Source organism: Phyllostomus hastatus, unplaced genomic scaffold (genome assembly GCF_019186645.2).
Source record: "Phyllostomus hastatus isolate PE091 unplaced genomic scaffold, TTU_PhHast_1.1 phas_contig_5, whole genome shotgun sequence".
In the NCBI taxonomy this organism is placed as follows: domain Eukaryota; kingdom Metazoa; phylum Chordata; class Mammalia; order Chiroptera; family Phyllostomidae; genus Phyllostomus; species Phyllostomus hastatus.
Window position 1 is genome coordinate 408,219 of NW_025333897.1, and position 23,508 is coordinate 431,726.

At 41.3% G+C, this 23,508-nt stretch overlaps 1 protein-coding gene across 2 annotated transcripts; it reads left to right on the forward strand.

Annotated features, from left to right (window-relative positions):
• The first annotated feature begins 1,843 nt into the window (after positions 1 to 1,843).
• Positions 1,844 to 22,909, forward strand: LOC123823832 (cytochrome P450 2G1). 2 transcript variants are annotated; one of them, XM_045846860.1, is made up of 10 exons: positions 1,844 to 1,947; positions 13,539 to 14,135; positions 14,692 to 14,854; positions 16,445 to 16,594; positions 17,844 to 18,004; positions 18,253 to 18,429; positions 19,407 to 19,548; positions 21,040 to 21,227; positions 21,344 to 21,485; positions 22,326 to 22,909. In XM_045846860.1, the coding sequence occupies exons 2-10, from the start codon at positions 13,956 to 13,958 to the stop codon at positions 22,505 to 22,507; spliced, it is 1,485 nt and encodes a 494-aa protein (XP_045702816.1). In that variant the 5' UTR covers positions 1,844 to 1,947; positions 13,539 to 13,955; the 3' UTR covers positions 22,508 to 22,909. The 2 variants fall into 2 exon arrangements, with proteins under 2 accessions (XP_045702816.1, XP_045702817.1); XM_045846861.1 differs by lacking the exons at positions 1,844 to 1,947; positions 13,539 to 14,135; positions 14,692 to 14,854 and adding an exon at positions 12,300 to 12,351.
• The last annotated feature ends 599 nt before the right edge of the window (positions 22,910 to 23,508 follow it).

A 23,508-nucleotide genomic window follows, 5' to 3' on the forward strand; every position in this document is an offset into this window, starting at 1 on the left:
GGGCTGCGAACCAGTGTCGCAGGTTCGATTCCCAGTCAGGGTACATGCCTGGGGTGCAGGCCATGACCCCCAGAAACCGCACATTGATGTCTCTCTCTCTCTCTCTGTCTCTCTGTCTCTCTCTCTCTGTCTTCCTCCCTTCCGTCTCTAAAAATAAATAAATAAAATCTTTAAAAATATATTTTATTGATTATGCTATTACAGTTGTCCCATTTCCCCTTTTCACTCTCCTCCCCCCTGCACACCCCCTCCCACCCACATTCTCCCTCTTTAGTTCATGTCCATGCATCATAAGTTCTTCAAGTTCTACATTTCCCATACTATTCTTGCCCTCCCCCTGTCTATTTTTTACTTACCATCTATGGTACTTATTTTCCATACCTTTTCCCACTCTCTCCTCCTCCCACTCCCCTGTGGACAACCCTCCAAGTGATCTCCATTTCTGTGGTTCTGTTCGTGTTCTAGTTGTTTGCTTAGTTTTTTTTTGTTTGTTTTTGTTTTAGGTGTGGTTGTTAATAATTGTGAGTTTGCTGTCATTTTACTGTATATGTTTTTAATCTTCTTTTTCTTAGATAAGTCCCTTTAACATTTCATAAAATAAGGGCTTGGTGATGATGAACTCCTTTAACTTCACCCTATCTGAGAAGCACTTTATCTGTCCTTCCATTCTAAATGGAAGCTTTGCTGGATAGAGCAATCTGGGATGTAGGTCCTTGCCTTTCATGACTTGGATACTTGTTTCCAGCCCCTTCTTGCCTGTAAGGTCTCTTTTCAGAAATCAGCTGACAGTCTGATGGGAACTCCTTTGTCGGTAACTGTCTCCTTATCTCTTGCTGCTTCTAGGATTCTCTCCTTTATTTTAATCTTGGCTAATGTAATTATGATGTGCCTTGGTGTGTTCCTTCTTGGGTCCAACTTCTTTGGGACTCTCTGAACTTCCTGGACTTCCTGGAGGTCCATTTCCCTCCCCAGAATGGGGAAGTTCTCCTTTATTATTTGTTCAAATAAGTTTTCCACTTGTTGCTCTTCCTCTTCTCCTTCTGGCGCTCCTATAATTCGGATGTTGGATCGTTTCAAGATGTCCTGGAGGTTCCTAAGCCTCTCCTCATTTTTTTTAATTCTTATTTCTTCATTCTTTTCTGGTTGTATATTTCTTCCTTCCTTCTGGTCCACTCCATTGATGTGAGACCCAGCTTTCATTCCATCACTATTAGTTCCCTGTGCATTTTTCTTCATTTCACTTATTGTAGCCTTCATTTTTTAATCTAATTTGCAACCAAAATCAAACAACTCTGTGCGCATTCTGATCACCAGTACTTTGAACTGTGCATCTGATAGGTTGGCTATCTCTTGTTTGCTTAAAAGTACTGATCTGAGGCTTGCAATTCTGTTTGAGCCATCTCCTCCCACCCCCCCCCATCTGTTGGTGTCTGTTTAGTATGAGGGGCGGAGCCCTAGGTGTACACCAGGGTGGGGCACCCCAGTCTCTGGGCTGTGACGTTTATGTGGGGGCGGGGTCCAAGAGGGAACAATGGCCCTTGCTCTGTTCTCTGTCACACCTCAGTCCCTTCCGCTGCTCCTCCCGAGCAAACTGATCCCCTCTGGTGCCAGGTCCTGTGTGGGTGGGTTTGTGCACGCTGACCTCTCTTGTGAGGCTGGGAGTTTCTCCCTGTTCCTCAACCCCCACAGGTGTTTTCAATCAGTGCCCCAAGGCTCTATTTCCCAGCACTGGGATCCTGGGTTGCCCTCAGTGCCTTGCTTCACAATCACCACTTCACTGGATCTGCCAGTTGCCACACTTCAGCCAGGATCTGCCAGCTGCTGCTTGCGTGCTCAGTGTCCACCTGCTGCGGTCTTGCGTGCCCTGGATGCCTTACGCGCCTGGTCCCAACACTGTCTCCTCTCCACGCTGCAACCTGCACCTGGCCGACTCTGCCCCTCCTACCGGTCTGGATGAACATATCTATTTTCACTTCTTGGTTGTCCAACTTCCATTCAGATCAATTTTCTATCAGTTCTGGTTGTTACTCTGTTTCTAAATTGTTGTTGTCCCTATCTTGGTTGTGTGAGGAGGCACAGTGCATCCACCTATGCCTCCATCTTGGCCGGAAATCAGTTTTACTTCTTTTTTCCAGTTGGTATGGATTTTATTTCTTCTTCTTGTCTGATGGCTAGGACTTCCCGTACTATGTTGAATAAGAATGGTGAAAGTGGACCTCCTTGTCTAGTTGCTGGTATTAAGGGAAATGCTTTTAGTTTTCCCCACTGAGTATGATACTAGCTGTGAATTTGTCATATATGACCTTTATTATGTTGAGACATGTTCCCTCCTTTCCTACTTTGCTGAGAGGTTTTTTTAAAATCATAAATGGGTGCTGGATTTGTCAAAAGCTTGTTTGCATCTATTGATATGATCATATGATTTCTATCCTTCACTTTGCTTATATGGTGTATCATGTTAATTGACTTGCAGATATTGTATCAACCTTGTATCACAGGAGTAAATCCCCCTTGGTCATGCCATGTGATCTTTTTAACGTGTTCTGGATTTGGTTTGTAAATATTTGATTGAGGGTTTTTGCATCTATGTTCATCAGGGATATTGGCCTTTAAATATTCTCTTTACTTTGGTTTCTTGAAGTTTGAATATAATATGCTTACCTGTGGGCTTTTTGGTATTACTCTGTTGGTGTTCCTTGAAATTGGGTCTGTGTTTTGGTGTCTGTCACCAGCAAAAGGAAAGAAATTCAGAAGCCCCAATTCCTAACCCTCCCACTCTCCAATAGAAGAATGACCCCTATGCCAAATTCACTTTCTAGAATTTGTTTCTTAAGACTCTGTAAGTTGCCCTGGCTGACGTGGCTCAGTAGATTGAGTGCCAGCCTATGAACCAAAGGGTTGCTGGTTCAATTCCCAGTCAGGGCACACACCTGGGTTGCAGGCCAGGTCCCCAAGTGGGGGTGTGTAAGAGGCAACCACACACTGATGTTTCTCTCCCTCTCCCTCCTTCCCTTCCCCTCTCTCTAAAAATAAATAAAATCTTTTTTAAAAGACTGTTAGTTGATTTTAATTTGGATTGAGAGCCACAACCATGCACTGGTGGTAAATTTTAGCTCCTGATGAAAATATTTATGAGCAGGTGAAAGGTCATCCAGTTCATCTCTATATAGCTCCTCACTTATCTAAAGCTGATTCCCCCACTCCCAGTGGGATGAATCCACAGAACACTAAAAACTTAAAATTATAGAATTGTGGAATCCTCAAATGTTAGAACAGAAGATTCTGAGAACCACTGTACCTTAGAAAAATGCTAGCATGGAGAGGCTGTTTAGCTTGGTCTTGGAACCATCCCCTAAAACAACCCCATAATAGGTGTTCTTAGATCTTGATATAAGATGGGCAAGCCTTTAAAGAATTTTATAAGATTTTATTTGAGCCAAACTGATGACAGTTGCCAGGAAGCAAGACGAAATTTCAAATGCCTCAGATAACGACAGTTTTGCATTTTTTATTTTTATATTTTTGACTTTAATTGCTGTTCAGGTACAGTTTTCTGCCTTTTACCCCTATGCCAACCCACTGCCCCCACCCTTCCCACCACCCCTCCATTTCTACCACCCCATTGTTATTGTCTATGTGTCCTTTATAATTGTTCCTGCAAACCCTTCCCCCTTACTCCTGAAATTCCCTCCCCTCTCTCCTCTGGTCACTGTCAGCCTGTTCTCAATTTTAGTGTCTCTAATTATATTTTGCTTGTTTGTTCTGTTGATTACATTCCTGTTAAAGGTGAGATCATATGGTATTTGTCTTTTACTGCCTGGCTTATTTCACTTAGCATAATGTTTTCCAGTTCCATTCAAGCTGTTGCAAAGGGTAGGAGCTCCTTCTTTCTGCTGCATAGAATTCCATTGTGTAAATGTACCATAGTTTTTTTATCCACTCATTTGCTGATGGGCACCTAGGTTGCTTCCAACAGTTGGCTACTGTAAATTGTGCTGCTATGAACATTGGGGTGCATAGGTTCTTTTGGATTGGTGTTTTAGTGTTCTTAGGATATAATCCAAGCAGTGGAATTGCTGGGTCAAAAGGCAGATCCATTTTTAGTTTTTTGAGAAAATTTCATACTGCTTTTCATAGTGGTTGAACCAGTCTGAAATCCCACCAACAGTGCACTAGGGTTCCTTTTTCTCCACAACCTCTTCAACACTTTTTTGTTGCTTTGTTTATGATGGCCATTCTGACTGGTGTGAAGTGGTATCTCATTGTGGTTTTAATTTGTATCTCTCTGATGGCTAGCAATACCGAGCATCTTTTCATGTGTCTCTGGATCCTCTATATGTCCTCCTTGGAGAAGTGTCTGATCAAGTCTTTTGCCCATTTTTAAAAATTTATTTTAATTATTGTTCAAGTACAGTTTTCTCCCTTTTACTCCCATTCCAGCCCACCCACCCAACCCTCCCCATTTCCCTCCCATTACCATCCTCGCCCTAGCTTTTGACCATGTGTCCTTTAAATTTGTTCCTGTAAACTGTTCCCATTCTCCCCTGAAATTCCCTCTTCTCTCCCCTCTGGTCACTGTCAGTCTGTCTCCTATTTCAGTGTCTTTGGTTATATTTTGCTCGTTTCTTTGTTTTGTTGTTTAGGTTCCTGTTAAAGGTGAGATCATATGGTATTTGTCTTTCACTGCCTGGCTTGTTTTTTGCTTACCATGCTTTCCAGCTCCATCCATGCTGTTGCAAAGGGTAGGAACTCCTTTCTTTCTGCTGCATAGATTCCATTGTGTAAATGTACCATAATTTTTTGATCCATTCATTTACTGATGGGCATCTAGGTTGCTTCCAGCACCTTGCTATTGTAAATTGTGCTGCTATGAACATCGGGGTGTAAAGATTCTTTTGGATTGGTATTTTAGTGTTCTTAGGATATAGTCTCAGCAGTGGAACTGCAGGGTCAAAAGGCAGATCTATTTTTACTTTTCTGAGGAAGTTCCATACTGTTTTCCATAGTGGTTGTACTAGTCTCCACTCCCACCAACAGTGCACTAGGTTTCCCTTTTCTCCACAACCTCTCCAACACTTGTTTGTTGCTTTGTTTATGATGGCCATTCTGACTGGTGTGAAGTGGTATCTCATTGTGGTTTTAATTTGCATCTCTCTGATAGCTAGCGATATTGTACATTGTTTCATGTGTCTTTGAATCTTCTGTATGTCCTCCTTGGAGAAGTGTCTGTTCAAGTCCTTTGCCCATTTTTTAATTGGGTTGCTTGTCTTCTGAGAGTGGAGTCATGTGAGTTCTTTATATATTTTGGAGATTAAACCCTTGTTTGAGGTATCATTGGCAAATATGTTTTCCCACAAGGTTGGTTCTCTTTTTATTTTAATACTATTTGCGTTAGCTGTGCAGAAGCTTTTTTATTTTGATGAGATCCCATTTGTTTATTCTTTCCTTTATGTCCCTTTTCCTAGGGGACACATCAGTGATAATATTGCTGCATGAAATATCTGAGATTTTCCTCCCTATGTTGTCCTCTAGGACTTTAATGGTGTCACGACTTATATTTAAATCTTTTATTTACCTTGAATTTATTTTTGCGTATGGTGTAAGTTGGTGATTGAGTTTCTTTTTTTTTCACGTAGCTGTCCAGTTTTCCCAACACCATTTGTTGAAAAGGATATTTTTATTCCATTTTATATTGCTGCCCCCCTTTGTCAAATATTAATTGACTGTAGAGACTTGGGTTTATTTCTGTGCTCTCTGTTCCGTTCTGTTCCATTGGTCTGTCTCTCTGTTTTTATGCCAGTAACCAGGCTGTTTTGATTACAGTGGCCTTGTAATACAGTTTGGTATCAGGTATTGTGATCCCTCCTACTTGGCTCTTCTTTGTCAAAATTGTTGCAGCTATTCAGGGTCATTTATGGCTCCATATAAATTTCTGAAGTGTTTGTTCTAATCTATGATATATGTCATTGGTACTTTAATAGATATTGCATTGAATGTGTAAATTGCTTTGGGTAGTATGGACATTTTGATGATGTTAATTCTTCTGATCCATGAACACGGTATTTTTTCCCATTTGTTTGTGACTTCCTTGATTTCTTTCTTCAGTGTTGTGTAGTTTTCTGCATACAGGTCTTTTACCTCTTTGGTTAGGTTTATTCCTAGGTATTTTATTTTTTTTGTTGCTATATGAAATGAGATTTTTTTTTTTTTGGTTTCTTCTTCTGCTGTTTCATTGTTGGTATACAAAAATGCCTTTGATTTCTGAATATTAACTTTGTATCCCTCTGTTTTGCCAAATTCATTTATTAGGTCAAGCAGTTTTTTGGCAGAGTCTATAGGATTTTCTATGTACACTACCATGCCATCTGCAAACAATGACAGTTTTGTTTCCTCCTTTCTGACTTGGATGCCTTTTATGTCCTTTTTCTCTGTGATTTCTGTGGCTAAAACTTCCAATACTATGTTGAATAGAAGTGGTGAAAGTGGACAGCCTTGTCTTGTTCCTGATCTTAGTGGGAGAGGTTTTAGTTTTTGCCCCTTGAGTATGATGTTTCCTATAGGTCTCTTCTATATGACCTTTATTATGTTGAAGAATGCCCCCTCTATTCCCACTTTGCTGGATGTTTTTATCATAAATGTGTGCTGTCCCTTATCAAATGCTTTTTCTGCATCTCTTTATATGATCATGTGATTTTTGTCTTCCCTTTTGTTTATGTGATGAATTACATTTATTGATTTGCAAATATCTTACCATCCTTGCATCCTTGGGATGAATCCCACTTCGCCGTGGTGCATCATCTTTTTAATGTATTGTTGGATGCGGTTTGATAATATTTTGTTGAGGATTTTAGCATCCATGTTCATGAACGATATTGTCCTGAAGTTTTCTCTTTTGTTGTTGTTGTGTCTTTACCTGATTTTGGGATTAGGATGATGCTGGCCTCAGAAAAAGAGTTTGGGAGTCTTCCATCTTTTTGGATCTTTTGGAATAGTCTGTGAAGGATAGGGGTTAGCTTTTCCTTAAGTGCTCTGTAGAATTCTACTGTGAAACCATCCAGTCCAGGGCTTTTGCTTGTTGAGAGTTTTTTTTATTACTGCTTTAATTTCATATGCTGTTATTGGTCTGTTCAGGCTTTCAGCTTCTTCTTCAATGAATTTTGGAAGATGATATATTTTCTAGAAATTTGTCCATTTCACCTAGGTTTTCAAATTTCTTGGCATACAGTTCTTCATAGTAATTTCTTACAATCCTTTGTATTTCTGTGGTATCTGTTGTAATCTCTCCTCTTTAATTTCTGATTGTGTTTATTTGTGTCATCTCCTTTTTCTTTTCTTGATCAGCCTGCTTAAAGGCTTTTTGATTTTATTTATCTTTCCAAAGAACCAGCTCCTGGATTCATTGATCCTTAGAATTGTACTTTTAGACTCTATGTCATTTAATTCTACTCTGATCTTGGTTATTTCCTTCCTTCTACTTGCTCTGGGCTGTCTTTGTTGTTGTTCCTCGAGTTCTTGTAGACATAGGGTTAGGTTGTTTGTTTGAAATATTTCTATCCTTTTTAGGTGGGCCTGTAACACTATGAACTTCCCTCTCAGGACTGCCTTAGCTGTGTCCCATAAGTTTTGGGTTGTTGTGAGTTCATTTTAATTTGTTTCCAGAAACCTTTTGATTTCTTCCCTAATTTCATTCTTGACCCATTCATTGTTTAATAGCATGGTATTCAACCTCCATGAGTTTGAGTGTTTGGGATTTTTTTTAAAAGATTTTATTTATTCATTTCTAGAGAGGGAAGGGAGGAAGAGAGAGAGAGAGAAACATCAGCGTGTGGTTGCTGGGGGCCATGGTCTGCAACCCAGGCATGTGCCCTGACTGGGAATTGAACCTGCAATGCTTTGGTTCGCAAGCCACGCTCAATCCACCGAGCTACTCCAGCCAGGGCTGGGAATTTTTTTGGGCAGGGTGTGTTTTCTAGTTTTTTCCCCTTGTGGCTGGAGAAAATGCTTGATATGACTTCAATTTTCTTGAATTTGTTGAGGCTTGTTTTGTATCCTGTCATGTAGTCTATCTTTGAAAATATTCCATGTGCATTGGAAAAGAATGTGTATTTTGTTTCTTTGGGATGAAAGGCTCTATATATATCAGTTAAGTCCATTTCATCTAGGGCATTGTTCAATGCCACAATATCATCATTGATATTTAATTTGGAAGATCTGTTCACTTTTGACAGTGGGTGTTAAAATCCCCTGCTATAATTGTGTTGCTGACAATATCTTTGTTGAAGTTCTCCAAGATTTTCTTTATGTATTTGGGTGCTCCTTTGTTGGGTGTATATATATTTACAATGTTTATGTCTTCTTGGTGGATTCTTCCCTTGAGTATTATGAAATGACCTTCTGGGTCTCTCTTTATGGCCCCTTTTTTTTAAGTCTACTTTGTGTGATATGAGTATTGCTATGCTGGCTTTTTTTCCCTGTCCATTTGCTTGGAAAATTAGTTTCCAGCCCTTCACTTTCAGTCTGTGTAGGTCTTTGTCCTGAGGTGGGTCTCTTGTAGGCAACATATGTGCGAGTCATGCTTTCTTATCCATTCAGCTATTCTATGTCTTTTGATTGGAGCATTTAATGCCTTTACATTTAAGGTTGTTATTGATAGGTACTATTCATTGCCATTTTCTTACCTGTGTTCCTCTCTCTCTCTTTCCCTTTCTTTCCTTAAAGCAAGCCCTTTAGCATCTCTTGCAGAGCTGGTGTGGTGGAGGTGTATTCTTTTAAACTTCTTTTGTCTGGGAAGCTCCCTATTTGGCCTTCTATTGTGATTGAGAGCCTTGCTGGGTAAAGTAGCCTTGGTTGCAGGCCACTGGTTCTCATTACTTGGAATATTTCTTGTCATTCTCTTCTGGGTTGGAGTGTTTCCATTGAGAAGTCAGCTGTTAGCCTTATTGGGGCTCCCTTGTATGTTACTTCCTGTTTCTCCCTTGTTGCCTTTAAGATTCTCTCTTTGTTTTGAAATTTTGCCATTTTAATTATGATGTGTCTTGAGGTGGGCCTCTTTGGGTTCCTCTTGATTGGGACTCTCTGTGTTTCCTGGATTTGTGTGACTTTTTCCTCTCATCAAATTAGGGAAGTTTTCCATCATTACTTTTTCAGACAAAGTTTCTATCCTTTCCTCTTGTTTTTCTCCTTCTGATATCCCTAATATATTGATATTATTATGTTTCACATTGTCTTGCATTTCCCTTAATCCCTCTTCATTCTTTCTGAGCTTCGTTTCCTTTTCTTGCACTTTATGGGTGTTTTTTTTTCTACCTTGTCCTCCAGCTCTCTGATCCAGTCTTCTGCTTCATTGAGCCTGCTTTTAATTCCTTCTACTGTGTTCTTCACTTCAGAAATTGTATTCTTCATTTCGTCTTGGCCGTTGTTGATAATTTCTATTTTCTTTTTCATGTTGATATAGTTTGCAGTGAGTTCATTGTAGTTTACCTGTAGTTTCTGGTAATTTTCTGTGAGTTCTCTGAGCTTCCTGATAACCACTGCTTTGTACTCCATATCTATATTTGAGTTGCCTGTATTTCATTTAGCATTCTTTCTGAGACTTTCTCCTTTCCTTTCATTTGGGAATTGTTTCTGTGTCTTCCTATTGTTAGTGACACTCTTCTTGTTAGCTTCAGCTTCTAAATATGTTTTGAAGCCCTGGGTTTATGGTGTGAAATTCTATGGTAGAATACTGGTTAGATTCAGGGGTGCCATCTCCTTGATCTCCTGAGCTAATGGTCTCAGGCTGTCGTTTATGTTGGCTCTGTGTTTGTCTTTGGGTTTTGATTGTTAGGTCTTTCTTTGGCGGGTCTTTCCCACCAGCTGGTTAACTGAGGGTCACTGTGCCCACCAGCTCTTGTATTTTGTTTTGCTGGTGTGGGCAGGTTGTGTTGAAGCTGGTTCTTCCATATGTACAAGGTTGAGGATTCTCTCTTGCTCTTGTTCAGTTGTTTGTTGTGGGTAATTTCTCCACTATTTAGATGTATTTCCAGATTGGTCTTGGATTGAAGTTAGTGTGGCTTCCACTCCCTTCTTCACCTTCTTCTGTTGTTATCTGTTGGTGGTTCCTTTGTTTGTGTGTTTCCTCCTCCAGTAGGTATCCTGGTGTTCACTGCTTCCACCTACTGTTTTTTGTGATCCGTTGGAGAGGGAGAGCAAAATGGTTTAAGATAGCAAGAATGTATTCTTTGGTATTTACAGTAGCAGTCCATAGAGAAGAAATAGGAGATCCTTTGCCTATGTATAGTGTTAACTGTGATCTTCCTCCCAACTAGCCACTTTTTACAAAGGGTGGAAAGAAGATAAGACTCTTGTTGGGGAGGGAAGGAATGTGAGTTGGATCTAGAAAGCAGTGAGCTTATGGGAGGTCAGATTCTGAGGTAAGGTGAGAGTAAAGGATAGAAAATAGGTGTAGTGTGTGAAAGAATACAGTTAATCACAACAGTAATAAAGTTCAGGAAACTGTGAAGTGGGCTATGATCTGGGAGGGGTGCTGTGTAGTGTTTACAATTGTTTGGAACAGCTATTATTTACAATAATAATGGAGCAACAATCACATGACAGAATCTATGTGATCTGGATAAGAATAGGAAGTGTAGGACCTAGAGTAGTGTGCTAATGGAACACAAGTAAAGTGAAAGACAGTAAATTAACAATACACTATGAAAGAAAGAACAAGAGAAACCAGTCAAACAGTACAATTTAACCAGCTAAGCAAAGAAGACTAAACAGAGAGAAGAGGAATAGAAAAATACTAATAAAATAAAAGATGGAAGAATAATGAAAAAATAATAATACAGATATGCCTTAACTTGCAGGTTCTCCATAGTAGCAAAGTGAAATTTGTCTCATTGTCTCAGCTGTTGGGATGGCCCCCTCTTTGGGTCCAACTCTGGTCTTTTCACAGTTCCAGTTTTTTTGTTTCCCTTGTGGGAATCTTAAAAAAAAGAGAGAGAAGAAGAAGAAGAAGGAAGGAAGAAGAAATAAAATGGGTAAGAAAGGAAAAAGGAATGGCAAAAGAAAGAAGGAAAGAGAGGAAAATGGAGTTGAAAGATAATAATAATTAAAAAAAGAATTATTTAAAAAACAAAAAAGCCTCTTACTGGCTTCAAACTGGTCAAACCAGTTTTTCTGGTCTTCCTGGCTGCAGTAGGCTGAGGGGCAATTGGTTTCACTTTTCTCCCTTCCTGATCCACTCTCAGTCAGCCTCCAGCCCAGCTCCCCAGCAGCCTCTCATCCCTCATGTTCCACAGGTTCAGGAGCACACTCTCCCCACTCTCCAGGGCCATGAGTGTGGTGCCTCTCCTCAGGGCTTTGGGTGTGGGCGCCAGGACTTCCTTAGAGTGCACTCTTCCCAGTACAGGTATGGGTTCAGGGTCTTCCGCTGAGCACACTCTTCCAGGGTTGTGGGCATGCACACTTGGCCAGAAGGCCTCTGGTCCCTCAGGTCTGGTGCACACTCTTCACAGGGCTACAGGAGTGTGTAGGGCCTTCCATGCCACCTGGGAGCACGGTGTGGCTGGGGCAGGGGCAGGGCAGGGAGGCTGGAGTGGCTGCTGCAGGAGAATTCCCCAAACAGCCACCAAGTGTCTATTTTTTCACTTTTTCTTTTTGAGAAATTCCTCCTGCTCAAGCCTGCCTCTCCATACAGAGGCCTGACCTCTGGCACAGCCCAATTCTCCAACCAGATGGGGGACTATCTGGGTCAAGGCCCATCACAGCCCAACTCCCAACTCTCTCCAGCCAGTGTCCACAGAATCCTTGGGTGCTCACAGCCCCTATGTGTTTGCCACTTAGTCCTTATTCCCCTCTCTGCAACTTCAAGCAACCAGGTCTCTCCTGGTGCTCCTCAATCCTTGTTTGGCAGGGGAGGGAGCCATTGACCTGGGTCTCTCCAAAGAACCCTGTGGCAGAACTGAAGGGCTCCAGGCCTGGGGCTGCAGCTGCCCTGGTTCCTGAGCTGGTCCCAGGGACCTTATTGTCCTGAAGCACTCTCCTTATCATCTGGTTTTTCAATGTCCTCTACAAATTTTGGTCTCCTATCTTCATATATGCTGGGGTACTGTTGGCTGTTTGCTCTATTCCTCCGTAAATCACCTAGGTTTTTCTCCTGTGTGTAGGGGGAAGTGGATTCTGCTCCCTCCTACCTCCCAGCCATCTCCAGCCCTTGCACTTTTGTTTATACCTTTGAAATTAAAGCAGGAGCTTTTAGCTAGAAATATTTCTAAGGCCTCTTCAATCTCTGACATGATGTTGCTCTAGGCTGGAACACTATGCTAGAGCCTCAGAAGAGATGTGGAAAGGAAGCTGGGGGTAAATGTAAGTACCAGAGAGACTTCCTAGTAGGTATAGAGATTATGGCATTAAATTACATCGACCACAGAAACTGTGAGAAACACCAGATTATTGCGCCTGTACTCCTGGCTTTGTGTTTGGAGTGGGATGGTGACAAGGGCTGTTCTAAGAATACTTTCTCTGTCTTTTCTGCACCATCATGGGTAATTAAAAGACTAGTTATCAATGGATTATAGGTGTGTGGTGAGGGGTTCAGAATAGAAGAGAGAGGCAGCTTAGAGGCAACTGTTACTTCACGAAAGACATCGCATAGCAGGAGATCCAAGATCTAGAAAGCAGTGCTTTGTGAATCATTTTGTTTTCCCAGAATTCCTATCACTTCTGGACACAGGTTGCCTCAGCCCAGCCAGCCAGCCAAGCCTTATTTCATAACCTGTGCATTCCCCTAAGAGATTCAGTTTCTGAGTCTAAGAATACAGACACATGAGAAGAACATTCGGTTTTGTTTAATAATATGTAGATAGGATATAATACTCAGAATTTGGTTTCAGGACAGTAAAGATTTACAAATATTTGGTTTTTAATTTAAAAAAAATATTTTATTTATTTATTTTTAGAGAGAGCAGAAGAGAGGGAGAAAGAGAAGGAGAGAAACATCAGTGTGTAGTTGCCTCTCAAGCACCCCCGCCAGGGACCTGCCTCTCGAGCCACGCATGTGTCCTGACTGGGAATTGAATTGGTGACCCTTTTGTTCACAGGCTGGCACTCAATCCACTGAGCCATACCAGCCAGGGCTACAGATATTTGATACAAAAAGTGTTGAGAGCCATTTATGTAGATTATCATAGAAAACAATCATGAGGCCATACTACTATAGCAGTCCTTTCCTCTATAGATTGAGGCTCAGAGGTGGTCTCCACATCCCACACTTTGAAAATATATGCGTGTGTGCACAGACACCAGCAAAGTTTTGATAAACGACCTCAAGTAATCTTTGATTATTACTATTTCATATCACCTTAAGCATAAACAAGAGAAATTGTTGAATAAAACTCTTTCAATTGAGCTATTTCTCTTGCTATTCTAAATCTTCATTTCACTGCTTTTATTGTTTTTTAAAAACTTACTAATTAGGATCTGGCAAAGAGAAGAGAGTCACCCCTATTCTCTGTCAAGACTTTCTAAAATGGTTTGGTGACTCTATTTTTCAGATGCGGAAACTAAGGCCAAGAGGGTTAGGTCCCTGGCCCAGCAGAGAAAAGATGGAGCTGAAATTTGAACCCAAATGTTTAGTTCCTACAGTAGCCTAATAATGATTTTCAGTGCTTCCTACACCCTACCAAGACATGTTGGACACAGAATTGAACTGAGGGAGAACTGAAGGACTAAAAATATAAAGAAAGAGGAATGTTCCCAGTGGTTTTACCTGGGTGAATTCAATCCACCTTTGTTCACATTGGAGATTATCAGTTATATAACTGCCTCCCAGCTAAAGTGATCTCTTCTCTGATGGTATCCATACCCGGAAAACTTGAATCCCAGGGTGTTCGGATTTCTGCCTCACTGATTTCCCAGAATATATTTAGGCAGGGTCTGATGCCTCAGACACAACTCCTCAGCCTAGCACCATGGAGCTGGGAGGGACCTTCACCATGCTTCTGACACTCTGCTTGTTTTGTCTGCTCATCCTCATTGCCTGGAAGCGGATCAGCAAGGGGGGAAAACTGCCTCCAGGTCCCACACCAATACCTTTCCTGGGGAACCTGTTACAAATCCGTACAGATGCCACCTTTCAGTCTCTCATGAAGGTGAGTCTGTCTGCTTTTCTTAGGGCTGGAAGCAACTCATTCTATAGACAAATATATGTATAACCTTCTAACTTCTAAAACACAGACTCTTGGAAACACATACTTTATGAACCTTAGAATTTTGAAATGTCAGATTCTTAGACTCTTGGAAAGACACACACCTAGCACATTGGAACTTAAGACTCTCACAGTCTCAGGACTTTGGACTCACAGTACCTTATATCCTTAAACACAATAACTCTTATAGGCTAATTATCTTAGAACTTTGAGACTGAATGTCATCAAATCTTAGGATTCTAGAAATTTAATATTTCAGAGAGAGAAGAATTGATCTTGGTGTTTATCTCATCCAGATCCATCATTTCACAGATGAGGAAACTAAGGCTTGTGGAGTCATTGGGGAGTCTGGCCTAGGATCACAAGAGTCCAAGATTTATCTGTATCTGTTATTCCCACCTTTGCATTCCTTTGAAATCTCCATGTCCTAAAATCCTTCATTGATCTCTACTCAGTGCTCCAATCAGCCTCGTCCTCTTATGTCTTCTTTCACTCCAAGCTCAGGGAGAAATATGGCCCAGTTTTTACTGTGTACATGGGTCCCCGGCCAGTAGTTGTTTTATGTGGACATGAAGCAGTGAAGGAGGCCCTGGTAGACCAAGCAGAGGAGTTCAGTGGCCGTGGAGAATTGGCTTCAGTAGAGCGAAACTTCCAAGGTCATGGTAAGTAACAACAACAACCAACAACAAAACAAAATGATTACAATGTACTTCCTCTGTCCCAGGTTCTTTGATCAATACTCTACATGAATTATTGCACTGATTCCTTTGAGAGATCTATTAACATCTTACTAATATGGCAAATAAGGAAGCTGAAGGTAAGAAAGGTTAGGTAATATCACACAGTCAGTGGTAGAACCATTCTACTTTGGACCTAACCATCTGACTCTAGAATACCTGCTGCATTAATTTTGTTCTCATTTTTAATGGATTAGTGATACTGTGTACCCACTGAAGTCCTTATAGCCAATCTTTCATCACACACACACACACACACACACCCAACCCATAGGTCTCTGTCTCCTTGATTTAGGTAGATACCTTTCTAGTGTTACATATGCATCCGTCCCTAAATGCCCACACCTTTTAATTCCAAGCAGCCTCACACTATTCTTTTCATATCTCCCTATGCTTTTCCTTCCATTCATCCATTTTCCATGATCCACTTATCCACCAAAAATTCATTCATTAATTAGATTTTCTATACAAATATCTTTCTATCCAATTATCTATGAATCTATCAATTAACTTTCCATTTATCTCTCTATCCATCATTTCATTCACCCATTCATTAACTGTTCCATTATTCATCTATCTATTAATCTTTCTGTCCATAATTCATCCTTCCAACCATTTATCCACCTATCTCCAACCATCCATTAACCCTTCACTCATTCATTAAGTCTTCCATCCATCCATGTATCAATCATTCCTGTCATAAAATCTTTCTCCCTTTTGATAATCCACCAAAATCATTTCATTACATTTCCAAACATTAATTCACCAATCCATGCATATCTGATCATTTCTAAACATTCCTTATTACAGGATAACTCCTTTTGTGTAGGTATATAAGTTGTATAGGTGTGAGGTTCTATATGCATATGTCTAAAGAATCCAAGTGGGCTTTGGCCTGTGTGGCTCTGTTGGTTGGAGCATTGTCCTGTAACCAAAGGGTTATGGGTTCAGTTCCCAGTCAGGGCACATGCCTATATTGTGGGTTCAGTTTTTTGTTTGGGCATGTATAATCCCCAGACTGGGTGCATACAGGAAGCAACCAGTTGATGCTTCTCTCTCGCATCAATGTTTCTCCCTCTCCCTTCCTCTCTCTCTAAAAAGCAATGAAAAAAATGTTCTTGGGTAAGGATTACAAAACCAGAATCCAAGTGGTATGTAGGAAACAGAAGTAGTCTTCTCATTCCAGGGTATTATATATAGCATCTTATCTATACTTCCCCCCACATTCCTATGTATCCATCCCATTCATCCAGTTCCAGGTCTTTATCCTGTAGGAAACCCCTTTGTCTCCTTAACTACTCCTGGCCTGATTCCCTTTCTCCACCTCAGTCCTAGACTGTTTTTGAGGGTCCCACATGTAGGAAACTTTAGTCTCCCCATCAAGCCTGGAGGGCTGGGAGGGGCTTCCTAAGAGCAGAGCCTAGAGCTTTCATAATCTCTCCCCATCCTTGTCTGGCAAAGAGTTGGACACAGGAAGGGGAAGGAGGCAGACGTCTGACACTGAGATTCTGGCAGGTGTAGCTCTGGCTAATGGAGAACGATGGAGGATTCTCCGACGCTTCTCTCTGACCATTCTTCGGGACTTCGGGATGGGAAAGCGCAGCATTGAGGAGCGGATCCAGGAGGAGGCTGGCTTCCTACTAGAGGAATTACGGAAGACCAAGGGTATGGGTGCTTAAAGGGGGAGTATCTACATGGTGACTGGGTGGTGGTAGAGAGCTCAGTCATGAGAAGAAAGGCCTTGGTGTCAGAAAGCTCTGAATGGGAGAGGATGAAAAAGACAAAATTTACTGAGATTTCTAGCCAGGTTCCATATTAAAAGTTAACACGAAGGACCCCTAGAGACCACTTGTCCAGGAACTTTAATCAACAGATCTCAGGGAGTTTGTAAGTTCCTGACATCATATGTGGACTTTGGCAATATGTCAGTGTATGCCTTTTTCTGGTGACAGGACCAAATTTAATTACATGTATACCTAAACACACACACACACACACACACACACACACACACACACACACAATTGTGCTAAAACAATTACATGACATAAAATTTTACCGTCCTCACCATTCTTAAAGGTACTTTTCAGTAGTTTTAAGTATATTCATATTGTTGTGAAATAGAGCTTTAGAAAGTTTTCAGCTCAAGGATCTGAAACTCTATACCCATTTCATTATATTTTTAAAGCAATTCAATCCCCACCCAAAAATAAGATCTGAAACCACTGAGGTCTAGAGAAAAAAGACACAGAGGCTGAGAAAAATGAAGATGAATAGTTAAGAGACAGAAATAGTGATGATTTCTCTAAATCAGAGATTCCTCACTTGGGCTCCATGATACTAAATAGTCTACATAAAGGCTTTGAATGTCCATGTACCCCCAGAAATTATTTGCAAAATTGTATATTTGTGAATATGGGCATTGTTCTTGGAAAATCATCCCTAAACCCACCATCCTGACAAGCATCCTGGTTTACAGATGGCACAGCTGAGGCCAATGGGAAGATTTTCTTAATAGGTTGAATGGAATTATTGACAGAGATAGACAGACTCCAGCTATCCATTTTTGTAAAATGTGTCCCTCACCACAGCTCCTTTCCCAGATCTGTGACTCTCCAGCACAAACACAACTAAATACCAATACCAGAAAGTAATGATTAAATTCCACTAGCTGTTTACTACATGGCAAAGATTGTGTTAAGCATTTTACATGGATAGTTATATTGAATCCTCATGAAGCAGTGAAGTGGTTACTAAACCTATTTGCATATTGGGTACCCACTCAAAACACAAAAATGAAATAACTAAAGCATGCTATTAGATAGTGGATTCAGGACTCATATCCATGACTGAATCATTCCGCACCCCATGTTCCTGATTATTGCCTCCAACATAGACAATTTCCACCATCCAGGTGCCCCCACCGAACCCACTTTCTTCCTGAGCCGCACTGTCTCCAACGTCATCAGTTCCGTTGTCTTTGGGAGCCGCTTTGACTATGAGGACAAGCAGTTCCAGAAGCTGCTGCAGATGATCAACCAGAGCTTCATTGAAATGAGCACACCCTGGGCACAGGTGCCTACCAGACACCTCTCTGTCTACCCCCAAACTCAAATAACTAACTACCTGCCTATCTTGCATAAAAGTCCCCACAATCTTGGGAGGCAAGTATCAATATACCCTGAATCTCCAAGAAGCAAACGGACTCACCTAGTTCTCAGTCCTAGTGCTGGATGTTGAGTCCAGCTATCTAACTCCAGACTCAGCCCAGGCTGGCCTTGGGTGCTCATTGCTGACAAACTCCCTTTGCCTGTTCCCAACAGCTATATGACATGTATTCCGGAATAATGCAATATCTGCCAGGGAGGCACAATCGCATCTACTACTTGGTAGAGGGGCTCAAGGACTTCATTGCCTCTAGGGTCAAGATCAACGAGGAATCCTTTGACCCACAGAACCCTCGAGACTTCATTGACTGCTTCCTCATCAAGATGCACCAGGTATCTCACCCCCTTTCCCCAACCCTGTGTCATCTGCTCAACTCTTATTACCTGTAACTTTTTAACTCATTTGTAGACATGGTAGAGATAAAAAAAAATGTGGCAAGTATTGTTTCTTGTGGTGTACTTTCATTCATAGATGAGATCTAAAAACTGTAAAGGCACAAACTATTAAACTTTTTAAAATGAACTTTGAACATAAAAAACCTTAAGAATATGGAAACTCAAAACCTTACATCTTTCTAATCATGTATAAACTGCCAGAGACAGCTGTAGAAAAGAAGGATGAGTCTTTAGTCTTAGAATTTGAGAAGCTTCGACATATAAAGTTTTTAAACTTAACAAACTTAAAAGCCATAGAAATGTAGAAATTAGAGGCTTAATACTTCTGTATCATAGATTCTTAGAACTATATATTTTAATATAAAATAGCAGCACTAGAAAGTTTAAAACAGGGTTGTCAAATTCATTTTCACCAGGGGCCACATCAGCCTCCCGGGTGCCTTCAAAGGGCTGAATGTAATTTTAGGACTGTATGAATGTAACTACCTTGTAACAGTTAAGCGAGAGCTCAGTGCTGTCACCGGGTAGAAGCAAGGTGTCGAGCCAGATAAAACAAGGTGGAAGGCTGGATTTTGCCCTCTGGCCTTGTGTTTGCCACCTGTGGTTTAAAATGATATACCCTAATGTCATAGAACATTCAAATCTAACAAGACAATTTCTACTTTCTTCTCTTTATACTTTTCTCATTGTTCACTCTACTCCAATCACACTGTCCTCCTCCTGGCTGTTCCTCTAATACACCAGCCTCACCCATGCCTCAGGACCTTTGCTTTGGCTGTTTCTTTTCCCAGATACCCCCTTGGTTTTCCCATCTATTGTGTTTTCACAAAGGCCTACCATATACAAAGGCAAAAATAAGAAGATGAAGACAAAAAAACGTGATTCCATTTCTTTTTTTTTGCTGTCATTTTCAGGATAAAAATAATCCCAACACAGAATTCACCCTCAAGAACTTGGTCCTCACCACTCTCAACCTCTTCTTTGCTGGCACAGAGACTGTGAGCTCTACACTACGCTATGGATTTCTGCTGTTAATGAAGCATCCTGAGGTGGAAGGTGAGTGTTCACTTGAGCTGCTTACCCGACTCCCACTCCCAACAGCAAAGCAGATCTAACCTTGAAACCTTGGAACCCTATGGCCTTAGATTCTTCACACTTCAGAATCTCAGGACACAGAATCTTGGGATCTCAGGCTTAGAAAGCCATTTAATTTAATCTACTTGGTGCCTGTGTTGATTTCCCTATGGCTGCTGTCATCAACTGCCAGAAACTTAGTGGCTTAAAACAACATAAATCTTTTAAATGGTTCTGCAGTTCAGAAGTTCAAATAGGCTTTCACTCAGCCGAACCAAGGTAGAACCTGATTCCTTGACTCTTCTAGGTTCTAGAGCTGTGTTCCTTGCATTCCTGAGCTCATGTTCTTTCCTCTACCTTCAAAGTCAGCAGCAAAGATCTTCAAATCTCTCTTGATTGCATTGTCACATCTCCTTCTCTGACACTGACCTTACTCTTCTTTCTTATACAGCCACTTCTGATTATATTAAGAGTCAACCTTATTAATTATGAATAATCTCCCTATCTCAACATCTTTAATTTGATTATATCTACATAGTCCCTTTTGTCATATAAGGTCACATTGACAGGTTCCAGTGATTAGGAGCTGGATAACTTTCATGTCCATTATTTAGCTGACTATAGTGCCAGAATCAAATAGAGTCCATCCCCAATAAATAGGAATCTGGTCTGCTTAAGTAACTCCAGAAATGAGGAGCTCATTACTTGCTTAAGGAAAATCTCCAATTACAGCCCCTCTTCCTTCTCATGCAGTTCAAAGTAAGCCAATAATTTTTTCTATTACAGATGAAGAGAAAGACTAACTTGTTTCCCCTCAAACTCTTCTAGTCTCTCTTCCACTGTCCATGACATCTTTTGCTAATCTAAGAATTCAGATATGATGAACACTTTCTGTGGACTGGGTCCTAGTTACTTACATACTGGATTTTATGTAAACTTTGCAATTCTAAGAGCTTGTTAGATCATGATATCTACTTTGAAAATGAAGAAAGAGAGTCTCAGAGGTTAAAGTCATTTGCCCCAAGGTTACTCATCCAGGAAGTGCAGAGGGGTGACCGCACTTACAGTGTTCTTAACACTGTCACATAATTGTTGACATGTGCTTCAATCCTGGCCTAGTTATCTATTGTGTCTCTTTCCTGTCTTGTTGAAACTCTGTGTCTGAACACCGAGCTGTAACCAGGACACTGTCTTGCTTATCAGCCTCCCATGGCTCCTTTGTTTTTCTTCAAGGTGAAGACAAAGTGGCCCAAATGTCATTTAGGGCCCTAGGCTTTGTGCCTTCCAATGACCTGATTAGTATTTACTAATCCCACCAACATGTCACATGTTATAAATAAAGAGGCAGTCCAAACACACATGGCCTTCTTCCTCAGGATCTGCAGGTACTTAAGAAACAAACCCAAGACCCAATCCTGTCCCCCCAAAACACATCCTGCATCCTTGTCTGTTATGGTTTTTTGACTTTTCCAGCAAAGATCCATGAAGAGATTGACCAGGTGATTGGACCACATCGGATACCAAGTGTGGATGACCGAGTCAAGATGCCCTACACAGATGCTGTGATCCATGAGATACAGAGAATGACAGATATTGTGCCCCTGGGTGTCCCACATAATGTCATCCGGGACACTCATTTCCGAGGCTACCTTCTGCCCAAGGTGGAGTATACTGTCATTAGAACCCCTTTACCCTCCACTGCACCCCTTTATTAGCTGGTTCCTTATCCCATCCTCCAAAACTGATTTCTCCCAACTGCCTCCATTTTTTACCTCAGGGCACTGACGTGTTCCCCCTCCTTGGCTCAGTTCTCAAAGACCCCAAATACTTCCGCTACCCAGATGCCTTCTATCCCCAACACTTCTTGGATGAGCAGGGTCGCTTCAAGAAGAATGAAGCCTTTGTGCCTTTTTCTTCTGGTAGGTGTCCGTGGTCTGAGTTCCCCCCAGGGACATGCTTGATATGCCCCCCAATCATTGGTCTGTACTGGGTTCAGATCTGAAATGAAAGTTGTGTGGCATTTTAAAGAGTCCTAGATTCCCAGAATCATAGAATATTAGAATCATTGACTCCTATAATTAGAAAAGTAATAGTACTACTATACAGGGGTCTGCAAACTTTTTCTGCTAAAGACCAGATAAAAACCACTTTAGTTTTGGCATTCATATGCTCTCTGTCTGAAATTTGCCATTCCTACTCTTTCTGTCTGAAATATGTCATCTGAATTAGTCATATGCACCATTGTACTACAAAAGTGACCAGTGGCTAGGAAACAGGATGCAACAAACAGTGGGGCCAATAGGGGAGTTACCTCAGCTCTCCTTCTATAAAATGGGGATTAACTTCTCCAAAACACTGGAAGAGTAACTGAAACCATTTAAGGGTGTGCTTTTGGTATTTCCCCCCACTCAACAGTGTCTGGAACCAACTAGGCTTTTACTAAACATTTAAAAAATTGAAATAAGCAGAATACTTCCTATTTGAGTATCCTTTACAAGCATTCCATCTTGGAGTCTGATGGCATCCAAGCCATCAGACAAGTAGCTGCTACATGTTGAGTGACAGATGCTAGCTGAGCACTAACTCTAGAAACCCACTGAATCTTTATAATAACCCCATAAAGTGGGTGCTATCATGACCCCAGAGAGGCTGAGGAAGTAGATGAGACTCAGGAGGTGGTGGGGGTCAGAAGGCTCCCCATGACTCTGCTCTCACAGTGCAAGTGTGACTGACCCTCCTCTCTTCCAATGTGCTCACAGGAAAGCGCATCTGCCTGGGCGAGGCCATGGCCCGCATGGAACTCTTCCTCTACTTCACCTCCATCCTTCAGAATTTCTCCCTGCGCCCACTGGTGCCACCTGCTGACATCGATATCACCCCCAAGATCTCAGGCTTTGGCAACATCCCCCCAACCTATGAGCTCTGCCTGATGGCCCGCTGAGTGCCCCCTATTGTGCCCAGAAGGAACCATCAGGGAACAGACTCTACCTGAGTGCAGGGACAGCCCCCTCATCTTCTCAAATGATCTCAACAACCCTAAGAGAAAGTACTATTGCTACTCTCATGGGGCCACAGGCTAGCGAGGCTCACCTAAAAATACAAACTTGCATATCTTCCATATCTGATAGAAAAGCCTGTCCAATATTCAGCAAGAGCGTGTGGAGTTTTCCTTCACTTGATCACCTCTGGCTAGGTTTATGTTTGTACAAGATTCTAATTGTAGATCCCCTGTCTTTATGATGTTCCTTTGTTTTAGTTCTGATCATAACCTCAATATAGATCACATCCCCTTTCTTGATCCTTATATCCACCACTTCCCAAAAAAGGCATCAAGAGTTCAGTACTGTTGAGTGTGGCATGTTTATTCTATTGTGTGTGTGGCATCAACAGGACACTGCAAACAACTTAAAGTGGCTTTTTTTTTACTACCTTGTTATTAAGTATCTTTTTTTCCAGCTCACCACCAGAGATTTCCTACTGGTTGAGCCACCCTTGTAATACCCCAGCTTCAACCATCTTGTTGGCTCATTATCTCTGCCACTCAATCATCTCTTCTTTCTTTTCTTCACATTTTTTTAAAGATTGTATTTATTTATTTTTAGAGAGGGGAAGGGAGGGAGAAAGAGAGGGGGGAGAAACATCAATGTGTGGTTAGTTCTCATGTGCCCCCTACTGGGGACCTGGTCTGAACTCAGGCATGTGCCCTGACTGGGAATCAAATCAGCAACCCTTTGGTTTGAAGGCCAGCACACAATGCACTGAGCCACACCAGCCAGGACATCATCTCTTCTTTCTAAACCCGCTTCCCTGTTCTTATTATAACTTCCAATTCCAAATACTCTCCAATCCGTTTTTGAGAAATAGTTAAATTGCCTATAGCTCCCATTTCTAAACTCCACCAACTTGATCAGTGATGAAAGTTTTCTTTTATAATTCGTTTTA

Bases quoted from the DNA above. Each gene is read 5' to 3' on its own strand.
- LOC123823832 (XM_045846860.1), top strand. From the start codon at position 13,956: ATGGAGCTGGGAGGGACCTTCACCATGCTTCTGACACTCTGCTTGTTT. The intron at 14,136-14,691 runs GTGAGTCTGTCT...TTTCACTCCAAG, and splicing joins CCTTTCAGTCTCTCATGAAG to CTCAGGGAGAAATATGGCCC. The intron at 21,228-21,343 runs GTGGAGTATACT...TTTTTACCTCAG, and splicing joins GAGGCTACCTTCTGCCCAAG to GGCACTGACGTGTTCCCCCT.